General features: G+C 45.3%; 2 protein-coding genes across 4 annotated transcripts in view; both read right to left on the bottom strand.

Annotated features, from left to right (window-relative positions):
• The window catches only part of CLTC (clathrin heavy chain), a 33383-nt gene extending 29916 nt beyond the window's left edge, over positions 1–3467 (bottom strand). Inside the window, exon 1 of the mRNA XM_064467958.1 lies at positions 3238–3467. Coding sequence (XP_064324028.1) covers positions 3238–3279 — 42 coding nt within the window. The 5' untranslated portion in view covers positions 3280–3467. The remainder of the gene's footprint in view (positions 1–3237) is intronic.
• Positions 3468–5935: 2468 nt separating this feature from the next.
• Positions 5936–20864, bottom strand: DHX40 (DEAH-box helicase 40). 3 transcript variants are annotated; one of them, XM_064467959.1, is made up of 17 exons: positions 20683–20863; positions 19436–19581; positions 18948–19067; positions 17620–17850; positions 17366–17432; positions 16684–16815; positions 15188–15287; positions 14649–14735; positions 13972–14154; positions 13338–13418; positions 12480–12637; positions 10296–10410; positions 9900–10008; positions 9484–9578; positions 8871–8940; positions 8232–8460; positions 5936–6430 (listed from the first exon to the last, which is right to left on the bottom strand). In XM_064467959.1, the coding sequence occupies exons 1-17, from the start codon at positions 20819–20821 to the stop codon at positions 6291–6293; spliced, it is 2202 nt and encodes a 733-aa protein (XP_064324029.1). In that variant the 5' UTR covers positions 20822–20863; the 3' UTR covers positions 5936–6290. The 3 variants fall into 3 exon arrangements, with proteins under 3 accessions (XP_064324029.1, XP_064324030.1, XP_064324031.1); XM_064467960.1 differs by having other exon boundaries at positions 5936–6427; XM_064467961.1 differs by lacking the exon at positions 5936–6430 and adding an exon at positions 6437–8042 and having other exon boundaries at positions 20683–20864.
• Positions 20865–21460: the final 596 nt, after the last annotated feature.

The following is a 21460-nucleotide window of genomic DNA, read 5'->3' as shown; positions in this document are numbered from 1 at the left end:
AACCACAGTTCATCACCTGCTAACTCGTCTGGTTCTCTCTCATTCACCAGGAACAGGTAATCTTAGAAAAGCTCTGTGCACCTACCACAGTAAGCAGTTGCATGTTACCTTCACCCTCAAGTACCCAGAGGCACCAACTTACGGAATCCCTATAACCTGGATACGAGCAGCCAGATTTGCAATCATTTGACACACTGAACTCTGATCTCCCACCATGTGCCCACTGGACTGTTTCCAAAGTAGCACTATAAAAAAAAAGCACTATAAAGTTTTACAATGTGAGTCCAGTAGTTTTGATGGCACAGGAATCAAGTTTCTCCTTGGAAGCTCACAAGGAAAACATTTCTCTGCAGTGTGTTGTTGATGTTCTTTTGTGGCAAGGCAGGCATCAACAGCAGACAATACACAGATAACATCCTACATATTTGTGACTACTGAGATTTCAGAGGTATGCAATGGGACTCAAACGAACAAGACCTGAAGCCTGACTACACATTTTGGTTTTAGACTTCACCTAGTTAATATCCAGAAAGCTTACTTAGCCCTAGTAAGCTAACTACTTTCCACATCTTACTTGCCCAGGCGAGATCTCTAGCTCAAATTGTGAGTCCAAAGCATGCTTTACTGCGTACCAAAGAGACAGGGCATCCAGGAGCACAACGAAGCAGGGCTTCTGGAGCCTTTAACTCTTCATTCCTGTGTTGCCTAGCCAAGATGCTGACAACAACAGATAATGCCAGCGTGCCTTGGGTGCTGTAATATGGAGCGCAGCTGGGCTGAAGATCAGCACAAGCTTTGTACAGACACTTAACTTGACCATTTTCTGACCTGCAGTAATGGATCCATGGAGATCTAGTATTTTACTGCATGTAGCATTGACTGCCAGTTTTTCAGATTAATTAAAAGCAACTTTCAATAATAGCCTCGCAAGAACTTTCCCATTCATATCCATCACCTGCCTTTTTATGAATAGGGGCCCAGCTGGGTACCTTATCTTTCATTAAGCATCAACTGCAAACTTGCAGGTGTTGCACAACACCTGTATGACAAGTTTCCCAGATGATGTAGGTCAGGCACAGTTCAAGAAATTGTATTACTGAGTCCATGAGGACCTCCTATGAACAGCCTAGAACATGCTAAAGCAGTTCTGGACAGCTAAAATGTAGCAATATCACTGTTTCTGCTCTCAAAGTTTATTCCAACAGCAAGTCAGAAGCTTCAGCAATGAAAACAGTACCTCCGAGAATTCAAGTTCCTCTGAATTTTTTCAATGAAATAAAATGAGGAAGTTCAGTAGTTACCACAAGCTGCAGCATTACGGGCAGGAGCCACGTGCACATAGGCTCAGAAGGCTGGACACAGAGTCTTACAAAAGACCAGCTCATATACGCAGTTGTTAAAGGTTCTGGTCAGGTCCATGCTCTACATTAAATAAGAGCAGGGGAAAAAATACAAGTAAACAGATAAATCAGTCTTTAGTCAGAACAGTCATGTTCCGCAATAGTGCTGGCCTGAAACCTATCAGCGCTTCTGGAGTGAAGCAGTTGAGTTTCCTTACGTAATAGCACTCATGTCATTAGAGACCTGGCAGTGGGTCACACGCAAGGTTTGTATCTTAAATAATATATCATAGATGCATTTCCACAATACTTTATTAAGAGCTGGGCTACCCAGAGGGATGAGTGTCACCTGAGCACACAGAACCTTCTCAATACTCAGTTCCAGGCTATGCTATTACCAGAACAAACTCGCTCAGAGCTGAAGCTCTGGTCAACTGATGAGATTCTCCTGTCAGTGCTCCTTGCTAAAGAAGAGTCCAGGGCTATGCCTACGCTATGAATTCTGGCCTGGTTTTAAACTGATATTGAAGTAAAATAATCTGATGCCCAACAGTTAACTAGCCAGATAAAAACCAATCAAGGCAGCATTTTTTTAAACCTAAAAATAACCCTATGGACAGCGGTAATTCACACCGCAAGATAAGTATTTTACAACTGTTCTTTTAGCAAGGGGTCTAGAAATTAAATTCTTCCTACAGGAAAAAAAGTCACTATAAAGCGTGTAAATCCATCCCTACGCTAATGCCCGCCAGAGTCCCAGTTAGCTGAGGCCAAACCACATATGGGCACTGACATTGCAGGGAATCGGGCCCACGGACAGGTTGCTGGAAGCCAGGAGACCCTGCCTGAGTACGTCCATGTAACTTATTATACACGTTCTCCTCAGAAAAACACTCCTCAGCAACAAGGCCAAGCTTAACGCCACCACAGCTACAGCAGCCCAGGACGAGAAGCGTGGCGCGTAGTACTTCGCCCTATAGCCTTGTCAGATAGGAAGTACACATTGCACAACTGTATTACGGCGTCCAGACCCCTCCCTGAGCTCCAGCTCCACCGAGACACATTAAAGGTGTACGCTGATTTGAGAAGGTAACCTTGCGTGCCTGCAGCAGAGTGACTGCAGGATTTGTTACTCATGCCTTTAGAAGGCCGTGTTAAAGCTAAAGGCCATCACTTGGAAATAATCTATTAATGTGTGGTTATGGTTTAACGACAGCCAAACCTAGAATTTGTTAGCGGGCAGCGTAGACCTGGCACTTCTGTGCCTGCACTGCAGGGAAGCCCGCAGCAGCTTCCATGTTCCCCTACAATAGGCGTTTTTTTCTTCACAGAAGATACCGTATAAGTCAGAACATCAATAAAATGATTTAGCACATCCTTACGACTACAAGGAGGCTTAGTCTCATTAAAAAAACCAAACCAATAATACAGGGCGGCAGCTTGGCCGCCTCATCAAGCCACCCGCGCCGAGGCGGCACCCCCGGCCCTGCCCGGCGGAGCGGGGCTCCCCGCGGGGAGCGGAGCGGGCCCGCCGCGCTCTGCCCTCCCACGGCCGCACCGCCCGGCAGGTGCCAGCGCGGGCACGCCGCCAGCCTCGCCCACAGCGCCGGCACCGAACGGGGAAGGCGAGGGCCGGATGCCCGGCGCCCGCACCTCGGCCCGCTCCTGCCCAGGGCGCGGAGGAGCCCCCGCGCCGCCCCAGCGCTCCCCCTCAAACCCGGGCCCGCGGCGGGAAGGCGCTGCCCGAGCCGGACACCGGCAAGGCCTGCGGAAGGGCGGCCGCCCCGCGGCCTCTCGCCCGGGCAGCGTCCCCGGGCGGCTCCTCCGTCTGAGGAAAGGAGGGAGCGGCCCGCCCGCCCCAGCCCCGTTCCCCCGGCCCGGCCTCCCCGCGCCCTACCTGGAGATGCTCCTGGAAGCGGATAGGCAGGATCTGGGCCATGGCGGCGGCGGGCTGGGGCTCCAGTCCGAGGCCGGACCGGAGTCGCACCTGAGCGGGGTCCGGGCGGCACGGGGAAGCGGGACCGCAATGGCGGAAGGGGCCAGCGAGCGGGGAAGGGCCGTGGAGATCCGGAAGCTGCCCCCGCCGGCGGAAGGATACCACCGCGGAAGGAGGAGGCCTGCCCTCACCTGCCGGGACCTGCCTCAACTGCGCCGGCAGGGCGGAAGGATCCCGGCAGAGAGGGATGCCTCACTACCCGCGGAACCAATGGGAGCGGCGAAGAGATCGGCCACCGGAAGGGACTATTTCGAGCCTCATCACTCCTCCCTCCCCGGCCTTTTTTTCCTTTTTTTTTTTTTTTTTGCCACATCATGCGACCGAGGTGCGGCTGCGTCACTTCCGTTCCGCGCTCGTGGCCCGGCAGGTCACGTGCAGGGGGCAGAGCGGCCGGGCAAGGTGACTCGCCCGGGTTGGGGGGTGCTGGTTGCTATGGCGAGGCGCGGTTGCCATGGCGACGGGCGGGGGCAGGCCCGGGCCCGGGCCCCTTGGCGGCACCTCCGCCGGTGGAGGAGGCTTTTTCCCCGCCGTGCACTAACAAACGTTAATTAACAGCAGAAAACAAAGCAGAAAAGGGCCTTAAGGGCCTCCTTTCCTTCACCAAAACGCCAGGGTGTAAATGGACATCACCGGCGGCCGCAGCAGCAGCCCCTTGGAGGGCCGGGATGGGCCACAGGACTCTTCCCATGTAACATTGCTAATAAATACAGTAACAACAAAACTTCAACTTTAGTGCCTTATTTATTATTAATTCACAATATAACTCCAGCCCACAAAACCAGGTAAAACCCTTTTTTACCCAACCACAGCACAGAGGGCATGCCGAGGCTGGACAGGTGTGAGGCAGAGGCACCCCAGCAGCCCTCACCACTGCTTTTCTTATGTCTTTCCTTATTTTGCAATTTCCTGGTACTGCTTTTGCTTTGTCTTGAAGTTGTGAATTTAAAAATCTCTGAGCAGTCCTGGAACACAAGGAGAAACACCTCCCTTCTTGCTACTGAGAAAGTAAAAAAACCCAAAAAATAAAGTGCTCAGATGTGCCAAGAGATATATAGCCCCAAGGAAGAGCGGGCGGTCTAGCTACTGATGTCAGACCTAGCATGTGGTGCAGATGTCGGGTGACTTGGAAGTGGCTATGACATTGCAAATATAATATAAATCAAAGTAAACAGCAATTGTGGGCTTCTGCAAAATTTAGACTACAGGTTTTGATGAGAAGTGCTGGCTTCTCAAAAGCCATCAGAACCCAGGATAAAGGGCCCATAAACACGCCACCTCCCACCGAAACTGATGGCAACCAGCAACTGTTCGATTCATGCCTTCCCTTAGGAACTAGAAAGACATTAATCGCGGTGCTGTTCCTGTGCTCTGTATGCACCCAAAAGGGGCAGGCAGCAGCAATGCTCCCGCGGCCGAAACTTGCACAGCAGCTCCTGCTATTGCCATTGACAGCTACGGTGTAGCTCGAGTTCAGCCTCTCGCAGCCCCGCACGCTGGCGCTCGGCCCTGCAGGGCAGCCAGCAGAGCACACCGCGGCCACTCCGGCTCTCTGAGGCAGGAATCACGCCTTCCTCACTAGGTTTGGCAAGTACGCAGACCAGCCCCGGCTTCTTCATTTTAATAGGTAAGATCACAGTAAGAGGGACAGGTATCAGACCTACTACCTCCTTTATGAAGAATAGTATTATCATATCCCCCGTAAGAGATTCCCAGGGTTTTCAAAAGCTTATGATCAGTCACAGCCTGTGCTGTACAGAGGTGGAATGCTTAATGTTTTACGCCAGGTGCTAAGGCTTACTTACAACATCACTTTAACAGCATTAGCTAGTTACCTGAAAGGCAACTGAAGGTGACACACAGTGTAAACAGAGGCACGAAAAATGACATAAGTTCTTCCAGCTTTTTGGAAATAGTCTTATACAAAGTGTTACTTACTGAAAATGAAAAATAGCAAAAAAGACAAGCTCTGGAGCACTGGAACATTTTAGCATTATTTAGGTGACAGAAGGGGATTACCTCTCTGAGAGGGAAACAACCTTTATAATGACAAAGCATCACAGCTCTTTGCTTTTTTTATATACTTGAGTCGAGGAAAAAATCTAGTATTGCCTTGTGTAATCTTTCTACATATTTGATACAGTCAAAATCCATACATTTAAAAAATACCAGTCACCAAATTCAGAAAGACAGCCCACTCGGCAGCAGGCCTGCCGACGGCCTGCAGGACATAACCCCGCTGAGTACCGGACTGACTGCTGGGTTGGGGTTTTTTTTTGGCTAGATGGAAAACACACAGTGCTAAGTCATCCCTGACAAAAATTATGCAGTAAGCAAGAATATAAAAGCATTTACAAAGTACTTTGCATACATAGACATCTTCACCCAGAACCATCGCTGTACATGGTACAGCACAGCACCCAGTAGGAACACCACCGTCTGTGCCACAGAACGCAGGCGGCAAATGTCCTTTTGCCATTAGATGCTGATGGTTCCATCATTAAAAGAGCACTCCCTACACACTTTACTGAGTGGTATATGAGCATGAAGATTGTACAGCCACAATAATACAGAGTAAAATGGATACAAAGTGACAGTTCCATTCTTTATCAAAAAAACCTTTAAGAAAACTTTATTAATAACGGCACTGAAACCACCAAGACCTTTCTAAGTCAACTACATGCCACAGAATTGGCACCAGTAAATACCATGTCTTCATCCATATTTGAGGCCACTAAATTGTTGCCAGTGACACGTAGCAACAAAATTCGGCTTGGTAACTTTTCCTTGCTGGATGCAGCAAAGGAAGATCATGTTTGTATGCCTTGGCGCTCAAACTTACCACAAAGCAGAAGTTTTCCTTCGTTCCAGTTAGTCATTTTGCATTATGCAAACATACCCAGAACAACTGCACCAAGCTGCCTTTCCTCGCAGTGGGAAAGGAGCAGCAGCAAGTATTACCCCATTTCTTTCAATGGGCCACTTAAACCCTGTGCTCTTTGCAGCTTTCTCTCAAGATAGCGAGCTCGGGCATCCAGTATTGATTTATCATCATTCCTTTTCTCCATCTTCTTTGCAGAGTTGTCTGTTACTCCTTCTGGGGGGAGAGGAGAGAAAGAAATATACACTTCTGTGTCAAAAAAACCCCACAGCATTACAATTCCTCCTATTTGTAAAAATACGCCAAAACCCCGAACAGAATCTCACATGTTTTTCAAGTCCCAGTCAGCCATCTGAATGAATTCCAGGGAGGACAGACTGTACCACAGCAGGGAGGAAAACAAAAGGAAAAAAAAAAAAAATCACGCCTGAACTCCCATGTCAATATTTGCAGCTGGGCTTATCTTGTCCCCAAATGTATATCTTGCTTTTCATTTTAACAGATACTAAGCGTCTTGTGTTCTACACGCTCATTTCTTCTCTAAAAATATCTCAAACTCAGGTTTAGGCAAGTGAGGGACAGCAGTGGGAGCAGGGGAAAAAAACACTAGGAATAAACTATCTTTATAAATTCCTGAAGGTAGGAAGAAGAGGGAGGATAACATACAGATAAAGGAGTGGGATCAGACACCACTAGAAATGCACATTCTCCCACAAGGGAAGAAAAAGCAGAAAATATTTTCCTTTTAAAATAAAATTTAAAATAAGAATAATAATTTTGTAAAAATCATTCAAAGACTATGCGAGCCCAAGTATTGTGTGAATGAAGCAGCTACTGCAGCCTGTTCCCAGGGGTCCGGGGCTGGCCACCGGATTCTTTGATACGAGGAAGGAGCATCAATCAGCATTCACTCTTGGAATATTTGTAATTATTCTGTCTTGGAGTCAAGTAATAACTCAGCTCATGATGCAGCCTTTCCTTCCACTGGGCACTAATGAAGCCTTTGTCAGCTATTCAGTGCCCTATTTTTATGAAGCTCCCAGGAATACAATGTTTGTAAGGTCAGTATTAATCTCAAATTAATTTGCAATTGCCTCATGAAGTAAAAAAGTTAAGGGGGACAAAGAGAACAAACCTCAGCTCCTTGGACTTCAGATAAATAGATGAGGCTCCTCTGCATTATCCAATACTGCAAGTATCCTCTCCAGCAAATTTATAACCAAATTCATGTTTTTATCATTTAAAATGCTTGTTTTATACAATAACGCAGGACAGAAAGAGACACTGGTCTGAGCACAAAAGTCTACATTTTCTCCATTATTAAGGGACTGAAGATAATCTATATTGCCAGTGCCTGTCCCGTATATTAAATTAATGTTTTGGAAGGGTCGGTTCAGGAGCAAAGAGGCCCTCTGAATACTTGGCTGCTTTATGAAACCTGCTGACAGAAGAATTCAAAGAATGTCAAGCAGCCAGATCAGTTAGCAGGCACCAGTTTTAATTAAAACTGACTATTTAAACATACGGCGTTAAATTCATTGTCAGAATGAGACATTCACCAAAATGTGGTACTTTTTCCTCTGTGGTTTTTATTTGGTGGGTTTTCGGGTTGGGTGTCCGTCCTGTGTCCCCCCCAGTCCTTAGGACATCTCTCTCTCAGGGCAGTATTATTTTGGGTATCTATGGTAGGTACCCTCTGCAGACTTAAATAATGGTTACACTCAGAATGCTTTTATTCAACTCTGAGTTAAAGTTCTGCTCCTGTCAGCTATATTAAACCAAAAGGCGGGAGCGTGGCAAGAACCAGTAAGCAAACACCATGCAGGCACTGCCAAGGAAAGAAAATAAGCTGTAGTGAGACAAGAAAACAACTAGAGCTACACATCAGATATGTTAAGCACATCCAGACTGACACCTACTAGTCCAGAACGCATTCAGTGACATAATATACACACACACATCCACAACCACCAAGATAACTACACACGCCATCGATAGAGACCAGCAATGTGCTTACCGTACTGCCTTTTAAGGTCCTCCTTATGTTTCCACTTGGTTATTTCCTCTTCAGTTACTTCTTCCCGTGCCACGCTGCTCAGTTCATATGCATCAATTTGATGCAATCTGGGCAACAAGTCTTTGACCCATTCATAGCGAACAGGACACACTGTCCGGACATAGATTTTGGATGTCACTGTGACATCATGGAAGATGATCCACTCGAGGAGAGTCTCTTGGTTATATAGCTGAAAAATTAAAAGATTATTTCAAAACTGATAAAAAAAAGAGTTTTTATTTCTAGAGCACTCTCCACTGGAATATCTTCCAATGCTTCAGATGCAAGGATGAGAGAAAGCTGACAGTAGCCTAAATTTTCAGACAGGCAAACTAAGGCATAATGACTTGCTTAAAACTGCCCAGGAAATCCAAAGAGCCAGAGAGAAAGCTCAGTCTGTCACACTCATGTCATAAGCCAAACATTTACCAGATTGGAAGACGTGAGGCTCTTCCCCACTCTCAAAATGAACACTGCAACAGTGCTTCTCCTGGACATGAGTTAGCACAAAACAGGGAGAGGAAGAAGAGTTTACAGGGACCTGCCTCTTATTCCTTTATAGATCCTTTGCTACTTTATTAGTGCACTTTGGTAACTTACTGTAGATGAAGGATGGATATAGACTATACTGCCATGTCCGTCCATTGTGCAGAATGTCCTGGCTGCAGATCTGAAAGTTTTGGGGGAAAAAAATATGTATCATGAAACATACTTTGCTGTTATTAGAGAACAACACTAAACTAAGCAAATCAGCAGCAGCATAGAAGAAAATACTCAAATATATAAGCAGAAGATGATCCTTCCAGAATTAAACTGTAAAAAACCAGTGAGGAATAACATTTATCTGTCTAATTTAACACAGTAACACTGTGGACATAAAAACACAGTAATAAACAGGGTTTGGGACTGAAGTCTTTGACAGCTGTGCTAATTGGACATTTCCAAGCCCTTTAGTTTAATATCTGGAACTACTCATCAGCTCGCAAATTCATTTCACAGATAGAAAAAACTACTGTTCCGAGGACATAAGCAACTTCCCCAGGAACGTTACAAGAGTCAAAAGCCGAGCACCCACCAGGCTTCCAGCCCTGGGCAGAAACACCACCTTCAGCTGCAATTGCTACTTTGCTACTTTTAACCATTACAGCCTTACTGTTCTGTTTCAATATGCATAGTGTCTTTTCCATTCAGTTCTCCAAACTTTGTTGCTTACCTCCTGGCTACATTGATAAAGTATCCTGCACATAGACATCTTCTTAGTATTTCAGTTCTGGAGCCTTCAAATGTCTCTTTAGGGAAGTCTGGCAGCTATGTAAAGAAAAAACCAACATGAATCAGGATCTTCCCTAAAGAAGTGGCTATACTCCCTCCACCCAATGGATTTTAAACGCTGGGTTTCTCACCCTATGGAAACTGTGAGGAGAGGAGGAAAACCCTCCTCCTTGCTTGTTACCACCATCATACCTGTTAGTTATACAGGCTACAGCAAGGATGCTCTAACAAACGTTTAAGCGAATTAGTTTCTACTGGAGAAAGGCAGCAGCCATCTGGCAAAGGCTCAATAGTCGCGTACATCTCTTAAATATAAGCTTATGTAACTTGATCATATATAAAAATTATACTTTTTACCTGTTTCAGTTTACTGACTATTTCCCGAAGTTGTTTTTCCACACTAAAAGCAGATTTTAAAGCTCTCCAATGGATCCAGTGTTTCTGGCACCAAGCTGAAGGAGACTTGCTGAGAACAGAAATACTTGTATTATAAAGAAGCCCTTTGTAAGCTGCAGGCAGAAAGTTGCCTCTATTTTTTGTTATGGTGGTACAAAGAAGGCAACCTACACAGCCAGATACTTTGTTAGTTTAAATAATAGGTGTCTTGATAGAAATTACAGATCACAATAAGGAATAAATCTGCAATTAGCTATGAGTACATACAAATGCATATACACAGTATATCTAAAAGCCGTCAGCAGCTGGGAGTTATGAGCAATGCAAAACCACTTACTGTAAGGAATCATTTTATACCTTGCTTTGCACTGTTCAAAAATATTTAAGAGGGTTGCAAAGTCATTGCATCCTCCTACTTGTGAGGAAAGTTCCTGGTGTTGAAGCTCAGCCTCCTTTTGCTTCTGAGGATCACCTGAGGAAGTAAGTTATATCTCACTTCAACAAAGTAATTTTTATTTATCACTCCTACTTGATTTTCTGTTAGCATTTCTCCAAAGTCTTTGACAGCCTTGGCCCTTTATTGATGTTATTTTTAGATTCGTCTCTCCACAGCTGCATTCACAGTTCTTCCTCCTTCCACTACCACTGAACGAGAACACGTAGATGCTATCAAATCTGTGATTAATCTCAGTCAGCACTAGATGAAGACTTCTAGTCTCTTAGAAAGAAAGGTTCTACGTATTTCTCCCTCACAACCAATTCAGATGCCGATGTGGAAAGATAAAGGAACAGCGACCTTAAACAGCTCACAGTGATCAAGTGAAAGTTCTGCCCCAATAGGAAAAACAAGACTATTGAAACCACGCCATCACAGCACCACCTAATCTGTCTAACTCAGCTTTTGTCCTAGTACTCAAGTGCCACGGTAATGGAAGTCTTAAAGTAATAAGAGTCTAGGAAAAAATGCCATCTGTGAGTTTAGTGGGAATTCACCTGCACTAAATGCCAGGAAGGAACTAGGCAAAAATCAACATTATTTCAAGAGTTAAATACCCAAAGAATTTCTTCCCCAGCACAACCTATTCCCCTTAATAGAGAGGGGTACAGCTGCAAAGGCCAATGAATCGCATTGCTGCTGTGCTGCAGATGATGTCAGAAGTTTGTGGGTATTAAAAGTAACACCAATGAAGTAAGGAGGCCCATCCGTATACATTTTGTAGATGAGCAAGTGCCTTCAGGATGGGAGTCTCTGTGTTTGCATCCTAATGCACCGGGTTGCTGGAGAGTAACAAGCATGTGTGCATTAGCTAGCTGAACGGACAAGGGCATATTGCCAGGTGGAGGATGGGAAAGCAAACGCACGTTTGTGGGAATGGGAAAGACCCCAGAGCAGAATCCAGGCTATCAGTACTGCCAGCAGAGTCTTTAGCTGTTGCACTAACGGGCACGGTTAATAGACTACAGGGATAACTGGACAAGAGCCAATGAGTGACTAGAAAGGATAAAGGTCTCCCACAAAGACTGGGGAGGGAAGGGGGGGCAGACGGGAGGGGAAAGGAGACAGGAAGGAGGACATGGGACACTGAGTTTAGCGCTAATGAGAGGTGCTAGCTTGGAACCACAGCAAAATTACATTTTCCATTTAGAAAAACACTGGAAATGGAGGCGGTGACAAGTTGAGCTTCTCACAGTGACTTAAAAGGTCTACTTGGTTAAAGAGTTATCGAACAGAAAAGCCAATCTAGAGGTGATTCCATTCGTTAAAGAAATTAATCAGTCCCTGTTGTCTGTACTTAGACCAAGAGCAAAACATCTGCTGTGGTACACTTTGGTCTCCTGGTGGTTGGTCTGAGTTTTGTTGGGGTTTTTTCCCCCCTTTTCCCTCCTGTAACAGTTTTTACCCTTATGACCTCTCAGCAACCCACCTGCCTCCCCATATGTTGCTTTACAGCTCACATCCTTGGGACAAATGCAGCCCAATTCCACGCTATTTTGAAGTCTTTGGAACAGCATGCAACGTGCCCTGACTCCGAGACCACAGAAAACTGTAAAAGCATACAGGCGAAGTGCCATTGTGTATTTGTCATGATCTTACCATTCTTCCCTACAGATCTGCTATGCTGTACTCTAGGAGACAAGGTGTTGCACTTGAGCTATCTTCCTTACACTGCAGTGTAGGTGTTACCTAAAGCATTAGTTCAAGGTACTTATGTCTCCCACCAGTGTTGGGTCCAGCTAAGGAAACCAGCTTGCTCCCTGGCAGGGGTATCCTTAGGCTCGAGTAAAGGCTTCTGCTACCATTGTTCAAAGTACAAAATCAGTTCCCACTTTACAACCTTGAGATACACCTATAAGGTACTGTGGCCTCACAAACTATTAGCACAGAAAACTACTGAGAGTAAAGTAAAACCCACAGAGAGAAGCTGCAGAAAAGGTCTCCAGGTAAAGCAGTGTGTGCTGCCTAACCATTGCCTGCGATGTCCCGGTCCAAGCAGAACTCCCCACCCACCCAAGGCCACTTTGGGATAAGGGGCTTCCTACCTGGACGGATGAAGACATTTTCCACGGACAACATGGCTGCTATGGGAAGCAGCAGATCTTCACAGTCAAGAGAAGCAGCTTTTATGACAGCACAGGTCAGGTTGGGCGGGAGGGGAAACTGTACCAGGAATTCACCCAGTCTTGTCACGTGGCCTCTCCTTATCCCAGGGAAAAGATTCAAATACCAGATTCAACAAAACTATGTTTAAATGTAAATTGGAACATGCACACACAATGTCAGCCACCACATACTGATAAAGAGCACGAAAGAAGCACTTCCCTCTGCACTGTTCTTACACTGCGGTCTGTGTGTGCCCAGAGAGGTCCTGGGGACATGAAGGAGGCGTCACTAGCAGAACATTTCAACTTTGTCCAGTTTGCTTATGCCTGCTTCATGGCAGGCAAAGCCAGCTTTTTAAGTGTAGCAGATGCTTAATCTTAAAGACATTTTTTTTTTTCCCCAAGAAGAATTCCTGGAAGCTTAGGATAAGATCTCGCTTCCTGTCTTGAGTTCTTGGATCAGCCTCACAGCTAGCGCCCAAGCATCTTTGTCACAACAGTCTAGGATCTGCTATCAGGAACTACAGCAAGAAAGTTGAGGTAATTTGTCTGAGGTCACTCAGGAACTCCAGGACAATGTGGAGAAATTAATCCATATCTCTCAAGTCCTCAGCCATGCTCTAACCCTAATTTCACAAACAGTATATTAGAACCCAGTAGTTAACTTCCTGGTCTAATGAGGAAACGTGTTCTACTGCTGGGGGAAGTCCTTTAGTCCACACAAACAATTCACTAACACCAATTAAACCATTAGATTTTAAATTCTTGTAGTGGCCACACCCCTTTATTTTTTTTTACCTGTCAATAGCATCACACTGGTAAAGTTCCTTGAGAGCTTCTAAAATATGCCTTTCTTCAGGCCGGTCCAAATAGGGAAATCTATAGTAAAAAATGATATTTAAAAAAATCTCACTATTCAGACTCAGTATAGCTTTGTTAGCTTTCATATTTATTAAAATACATCTGTAACCTTCCAACATAGGTTTCTGACCAAGGTGCACATAAGCATCTTCAGTACATAGGTGTGTCACTACATGTACAGCCTCAAGCTGAAGAATTATGATGACAAGTCCCAGCATGGCACGTGCAAAGATGGACTGTATTTTCTGCACATGTATGATCCTAAAATTAAACAATTCCACAGAAATGAAGCTTTTGAGATATACACATCAGTATTTTAAAGGAACACTAATAACTACTTAATTTTGGAGAGAAGGAGCTAGTTTTGGCCTAACCTCAGACTGAACTTGAGCTCAGGATCCAATCTGGCATTAAAGACTGAGGCGAACAGCAGAAAAGCTGATTTTATCGAAGCGTCACAGTTGGCCAGGGACCTAATCCTGCCTCCTGCCAAGAGGCTGTTGGTGCCTGCGCTGCCTTGCTGCTGAGACTCGGGAACAAAATGATAAATCCCCCCCTCCATGGAGGTTACCTTATGACATCATGCACAGAAAGGCACTTCAAGGTCAGGATCACAGATGTCAGGCTCGTTCGCTTGATCTCCGGGACTGTGTGATCAGGCATGCATTGCTCCCAGAATTCTCTGCTGTACAGCCGATAGCTTTTTCCAGATGATGTCCTGCCAGCTCGGCCAGCTCGCTGCCTTGCTTCGCTCCTTCCAAAACGAAAGGCAGGGAAAGAAAATCCAAACTCTTGATCCCTTCTGTTATTATCCAAAGAAGCATGCTATAACTACAGTAAGTAATAACAATTTATGCTTGTAGACGGAAGATATACTATACTGTGCAGCAACTGAGAAATCCAGCTATACGAGAACTAGCAGAAGGAAGAAGCATTTCTGTGCAAGCGAAGATTTTTTTAAAGCTTCTCCAGATCAGGCTGTTGTATTCAGCAAACACAAGATGACAAGAGAGTCACTGTTCAGACTACAGACAATGCATTGTCAATTCCTTCTTAACTGCTGTAACTTATAGGACATTATATGTCCTGAACCACCTTCTACTCAGCAGCAAACAAAATGGCTTTCAATTATGGAGTCTCAAAGCCACCCACATTCCCTGATTTTTATTTTTAGAAAGAACAACGGATACACAGTATTGTCAGAGCAACTCCCAGAAACACCAAGCAAATTACCTTTTTAGAACTTACTTTGAAATAGGAACCACCTCCAGTATGTCCAAGCCAACTCGGGGGTTATGATTCAACTGCTTCACAAATCCACTATCCACTACGTATCTGTAAAAGATTCATACTCTGTCAGAGAAGAAAACAACAGAGGTCTCAGTAGACAGACAGGTAACTGCCACATGCGTATGACCAAAGCCAGAACACATTTACCCTATAATCGCTGCAAACAGGTAGTTGCACTTTGCTGGTCAGCTGCAGCCCTGAAACGGTTCAGTCTGCAGGATGTTACAGGTAACACCTCTCCCCACCCAAAGAGATTATGCCCATTTAATGGAGCTGAGATTTGATTTCAAATTTGGGTCCAACAATATTAGTCATCCATAAGACTATATAATAGTATCAAGGAGGGTTTTTTATTCACTACACATAAAAAAAGACAACAGCTAATTATTGGGCAGGTATACTAGCAGAAGGAAATCAGACACGTTTTTTCCAAATCTAGTAGAATTTTCTGAATTTTTTCCTCTGTTACAGCTTTTATGAAGGACAGGAAACAGTACCTGACTCCTTCAATTGTCAGAGACGTTGCAGCGATGTTTGTGGATACCACACACTTTCTGATGCCTGTGGGAGCTGGCAAAAATATTCTTTTCTGCTGATCTAAAATGACAGGTAGTCGAAGAATCTGTTATGTTGCAGTGCTCTGATTTCAAAGAACATCTCTAACACTGTGCAAACTTACTCAAGTGCTTAGTGAAAGTCATTTGAATGACATTAGAAAGTGAATCACATAACGTTCTAAAATAGACATTCGGTATTATTTTAGTATATGTCAGAAATCAGAGATTATCTTCTTTATTGCTTGCACGTTCAAGAAGATTTTCAGATCAAGAAAGCTCAGCTCTCCTGGATGTTTCCTAACCCAGAGCTAGGAAAAAACAAACAAGATGCCTGGTCTTAACAGAATCTTTATGAAGGATCCAAAGGGTTTTAGCAGAGCAAGTAAAGGTGAACATGAAAAGATTCAGTTAAAACCCTCATGTTTCCAGCAACTTTTCTTTTAACATGTAACAAAGCACCATATGCAGTTTCCGTTAATTCATGTGGCTTTCCAAGGAACAAAAAAAGGGAAGTGGAAAGTCAACTTTCCCCTGAAATTTTCTCACTTACTATACTTGAAAAATATAAAAATCTCTTTAAAGGAAAATTCTCCCTTGTGTATTTAAAAATATTCAAGTACAATAGCCTCAGAAATTACCACCAAAAAAAAATCACCCTCAGTCAGGAGTCTAATATCTCTCATGGAGTCAGGAAGAAGCTATACCCTTCTTTTATGCAACTTTTCATTTTGCTCTTTCAAGAAGGTAAAGATTTTGCTCCCTCTCTGCAGGTTGTTACCAGATCTTTCCTCTCAGCAGCACTTGCAGATGGAAGTTGCTGTCCTGCTCTTCTGAACACTTATTCAGCCTCTTGGCATTCTAAATACTGCACACACACATTTAACCATCACACTCAAGTTTACCTGATAATACAGTGTCTGTGTTCAGTAAAGGTCAAAGGGCCTTTGTTTTTAACTCTTTGAAGCTAACTGTGGTATTGTTGCCAAGTAAAACAGACTACTTCATTCTGATAGCCTGTGCTTTTCTATATTGTGTAACACTGTACTACTTTATCTTCCCTTACAGGTCTACTCATCACCAAAAACCTCCTGGCAGTATCTTTTCCATACAAAAGAAAGTGTGAGGGCCTAAATAAGACATCTGAACTTTCAGTTACACAACATCCCCTTCCAAAGCTGGAGACCTTGATGCTATGTCAAGCCTTTCCAGTGGATATGAATTTTAACAGGAGGCTTCCGCGCAAGAACAGAGAAGGCTGAAGTTTGATTAGTTTATGAACACCACAAAAAACCCTATAGTGCTACAGTATTTTAACAAATGAGTTAATGAATGCCATTTTTTCCAATAAATAGACATTTGAGGAGGATACTGTTTATAACAACTCTGTAGTTAACATTTATGCAAATTAAGTTCCATATGACATTATGTGCTCTTACCTGTTGACATTGACCCATACAATGGTAAGATAAGCAGGCCTTCAACAGACCGATCATGTACTTCATACCGGTAATCAATAGATTCTGCTTTCTTGAAAAGTAAGTCACAAGCTCTTTCTATCTCAATTTGACCTATAAAACATACAAAAGCATTTAAGCGACCTATGTAGCTACAACTCTGCCTTCCTAGTTTGCAACATCTTTAAACAAGTTCATTTTGCCAAAAGCCATCAACACCATTACAGCATTACAAGAAGGAAGTAATGTAAGAGTCAGTTTAGGAGGTGACATCCAGTCTTTCCACAGTGCCTTCCACCATGGCTTTTCCTTAAAAGATGACCACATACTGCCTGACCCATATATTGATGTTTTGCAGATAAAGAAATTCTCCCTTCCTGAATTAACAACAAAATACAACAGGTAGACAATACAGAGTAAATTTGGCACAGGAAGAAAAGACCACATGCAAATTTTTAAGTTAATTTTTTTTAATGTGATCTCATAGGATTGGATATACCTAAGCATGCTGTGAGAACTATCACTTCGCAGGACTACTCGAGTCGATCTGCAGCTTTCCCTCCCCTGGGACAAACAAGACAGTCATTGGAAGGATGCACTATTTTGCTGGCAGCGCCATGCTTCAGCTGGAATAACCATCCCTTGTTGAAAGAAAAATTCTCACCTGTCAGGAAAACCAAGATGTCACCTTCTGGTTCATTTAAGTGGATATCCAATGTCACTTTTACCGCCTGAAACAAACAACAAACAAGCCAATAACTCTTTCTAAAACTCATAACACTAACTAGTTCTTCCCTATATCCTGCAGGGGTGCTAAGAACACAGCAATACAGCTGCTAATTCTTGTCGTCTTTCAAAGATTATAATCATACCAAGAGCAGAGAACACAACATAGAAACAAACTAAAATAGTCCAGACCTCTGTCACATATGCAGAGCTGCCTACATCCCTTGGGCTGAGCAGGTTGCAGAATATCTCCTTGACGGGATAACTTCTTCCTGGAATATGCAGCACTGAACAGTGTCCAAAGAACTCCGAGAGCTTCTCTACCTCCAGGGTGGCTGACATCACCACCACTTTCATGTCTGTCTTCCTGTTTGGTGGTTTCTTCTGTAGAAATAGTTTCTTCAGCAAACCAAATAAAATATCCTAACAGAAAAACAGAAGCAACTCAAAAGAATGTATACACTTACCCTGGTCGACTTGTAAGCACACTAATTGGTTTCTAAAATTAATTTTTTTATCAGCTCTTCTCACAGCTTGTAACAGGATCAGTGTAACTTAAAATCCTTTGGTTTTCATTTTTGTACTCTCATGGTCAAGTCATTTGCAAGCAGTTACCTCAGACCCATTATAAAAAGTCATCACCTTTATCCAGGGTACATTACGTGACTGTGCACCCTCCTTTGTTGTACTAGTTATTCTTACAACTTCAGCAAGTTTATTTTTCTCTGCAGTGCTTTGGAACAAAAATCTGCTCCTTTTAGTTAAACACTGGTGATGGAGCAGTAACTCCCTACATAACCCTAGCTCAATTACTTGCAATACCCTCAGATACTGAGGCTGAACTGGGATTCAGAAAGCTTTTTCCCTTTTCACTAGCTGGAACTGTAGATTCTCTGCTGGACTGGTAGGTTGTTTGACATACAACACAATCTCTTGAGGACAGAGTGACTTGAATGTCACTTCACTCACCACAGAAGGGTCAGTGTGACATTTGACAGCTTTTGGTACTTAGGTTAGTCTAGATACTTCCATGAACCCAAAAGCCGTAATCTCTTTGCCCAGTCATATACACACCCTAAGAAACATTAGGCCTTAGAGAGATGTTTCAGGCTTTTGTTTGTTTGTGTGGGTTGTTGGTTTTGGTTTGGGTTTTTTTTTTTTTTAGGTTTGGGGTTTTTTTAAGATTAGGAATCTAGAAGATTTGTGTTCACTGTGTTGGCTTCAAATTCCTGGAAATTTTGGGAAAGTATCCAACAGCCAGCCAAGTTTTAACTGCTTTCAAACACAACAACTGCAACAATTCCACCAGGATTACAGGCCACATCTTATTTTCAGATTATGCAGCATGTAATAAAAAAAGCAGCAATTCTGTGGTCTTAGGACAGCAAAAGGATAAAGCGCATCCATGGAAAGTCAGTCAAAAATCCTTGGAGATTGTGCAGAAGTGAAAGAAAGGTATAAATAGATGTCAGTAAAGGAGAAATAGTGACACAAAAGGACAGACATAGGGTGACACTCACAGTGCTGAGGCTCCGCTCATGGGCTTCATCCAAAACGATGATACTATACTTGCTGAGAAGGGGGTCTGCCAATATTTGCCTCAATAAGCAGCCATCAGTCATATACTTGATGGCAGTATCCTGAAAGGTTTAATTAGACATTCAGCTGTTATCCTGGGTTTTTACTTCAAAGTAAACACTCCTATATAGATCACACATTTGTCCAGAACACACACTGAGACTGCACCACAGGTGCTCATGCACCGCATCACAGGTGCTCAGCAATGTTTCACTTCTAAGGCTTTCAAAAAATTGAACATATGACACGTACAACTGCAGCTTCACCACAGCTGGGACAGACAGCTTCTCAAGGCTCTGCGACCTTCCACAAGCAAAGCCCCAGGAGAGGCAACAGAGCTGCGTCACTCCATGGAGAGGCCCCACAAGCAAAAACCTTGAGCCGTAGCCCTGCCGTGACAACGGCAGGAACACAGCCCTCAGAGCCCTACCTCAGTGGTGCAGTCATCGAAGCGGACCTGGTACCCTACGACACTCCCCAACGAACAGCCCATCTCCTCAGCCACCCGCTGCGCCACTGAGATGGTGGCAACGCGCCGGGGCTGGGTGACGCCAATGGCACCATGCTTGGCAAGGCCTATGGGAGAGATGGGGAGAACATGAGCTGTGCTGCTCAGAGAATCTACATAATATACATACAGTCATAGGGTTTTTTTAATTTAAAAGGTTTAATCGAGACATCTCTGACCACTGCGTGCACAGCACAGCCTGAAGCTGTGTCCCCCTCAGGGGACAGGAGGATTATCTCCATTTATCTGTGCTTATTTCCCATGTTTCAGGGCCAATGCCACAGAGCTGAGGGGGCTCTCAGAGGTTTCACAGAATCATAGAACTGTAGAATCATTAAGGTTGGAAAAGACCAACCTTATTCAGCCTGGAGAAGAGGAGGCTGAGGACAGACCTCATCGCCATCTGCAGCTTCCTCCCAAGGGGAGGAGGAGGGGCAGGTGCTGATCTCTGATTTCTGGTGACCAACGACAGGAACCAAGAGAATGGCAGGGAGATGTGCCAGGGGAGGGTTAGGCTGGGTATTAGGAAAAGGTTCTTCCCCCAGAGGGTGGTGGAGCCCTGGAACAGGCTCCCCAGGGAGGCATCACGGCACCAGCCTGGTGATATTCAAGCAGCACTTGGACAAGGCCCTCAGAGACGTGGTGTGAATTTGAAGTTGTCCTGTACAGGGACAGCAGTTGGACTTGATGATCCTTGTGGGTCCCTTTCAGCTCAGGGCATTCTGTGATTCCATGACCTCTCAGATCATCAAGTCCAACCGCCAACCCAACACCCCAGGCCTCCTAAACCATGTCCCCAAGTGCCACATCTACACGTTTTTTGAATGCCCCCATGGATGATGGCTCCACCACCTCTCTGGGCAGCCTGTTCCAATGCTTGACAACCCTTTCGATGAAGACATTTTCCCTAATATCCAATCTAAACCTCCCCTGGCACAACTTGAGGCCGTTTCCTCTCATCCTATCACTTTTTACTTGGGAGAACTGACCAACCCCCACCTCACTATCACCTCCCTTCAGGCAGCTGCAGAGAGCGATAAGGTCTCCCCTCAGCCTCCTCTTCTCCAGGCTAAACCCCCCCAGCTCCCTCAGCCGCTCCTCACAAGACTTGCTCTCCAGACCCGTCACCAGCCCCGCTGCCCTTCGCCTCGCCCCTCCCCGGCCGTTACCTGCCTCGAAGAGGTACTTGGGCAGTTGGGTGCTTTTCCCGCTGCCCGTCTCGCCGGTGACGATGAGGAAGGGCCGCTCCCTCACAGCCTGCACCAGGTCCCGGCGGTACCGGCGGATGGGCAGGCCGCCGCCCGCCATGACTGCCCCGCGCGCCAGCGCCAGCACCCGCCCCCACGGCTGCCGCGCGCGTGATGACGTCCACTGTTTACAGGATGTCTACGCCCCGCCTCCTCCTTAAGCACCGCCCCTCGAGGCCCCGCCCATCCGGGCAGGCCCCGCCCCCGACTCCTCCTCAGCCCCCTGCCCCAGGCAGCAGCTCCCCGCCCCCGACCTCGGTTGGCGAAACCCGTTAGTTTTTTCCCAAAAAATCCGCTGCGGTTTTTCACAGTGGCACTTGCTCCTTCCCGAGGGACGTTGCCAGCGCGGGGCAGCCCAGCGGCACGGCTCCCTCTGGCCGGCCCAGGAGGGGCTCAGCGCCTCAGCACCTCCGGGTCGGGCACTGTTCAACTGGGGTGTAAAACCGAACTGCTCGTGGGCGACGTGACCCGCGGTTCTCTCTTGGGAGGTGAAATAAACCCTCACCATCAACACGGTGCGAGGAAGAACTGAAAGGCTGAGAGACCTGGGTCTGTTCAGCCTGGAGAGGAGAAGGCTGAGGGGGATCGTATCAATGCCTATAAATATCTGAGGGGTGGGGGTCAGGGGGATGGGGCCGGGCTCTTTCCAGTGGTGCCCAACGCCAGGCCAAGGCGCACCGGGCACAAGCTGGAACACGGG

Source organism: Phalacrocorax carbo, chromosome 17 (assembly GCF_963921805.1).
Source record: "Phalacrocorax carbo chromosome 17, bPhaCar2.1, whole genome shotgun sequence".
In the NCBI taxonomy this organism is placed as follows: Eukaryota; Metazoa; Chordata; class Aves; order Suliformes; family Phalacrocoracidae; genus Phalacrocorax; species Phalacrocorax carbo.
Note: the sequence above shows the minus strand (reverse complement) of the source record. Positions and strands in the feature narration are given on the sequence as shown.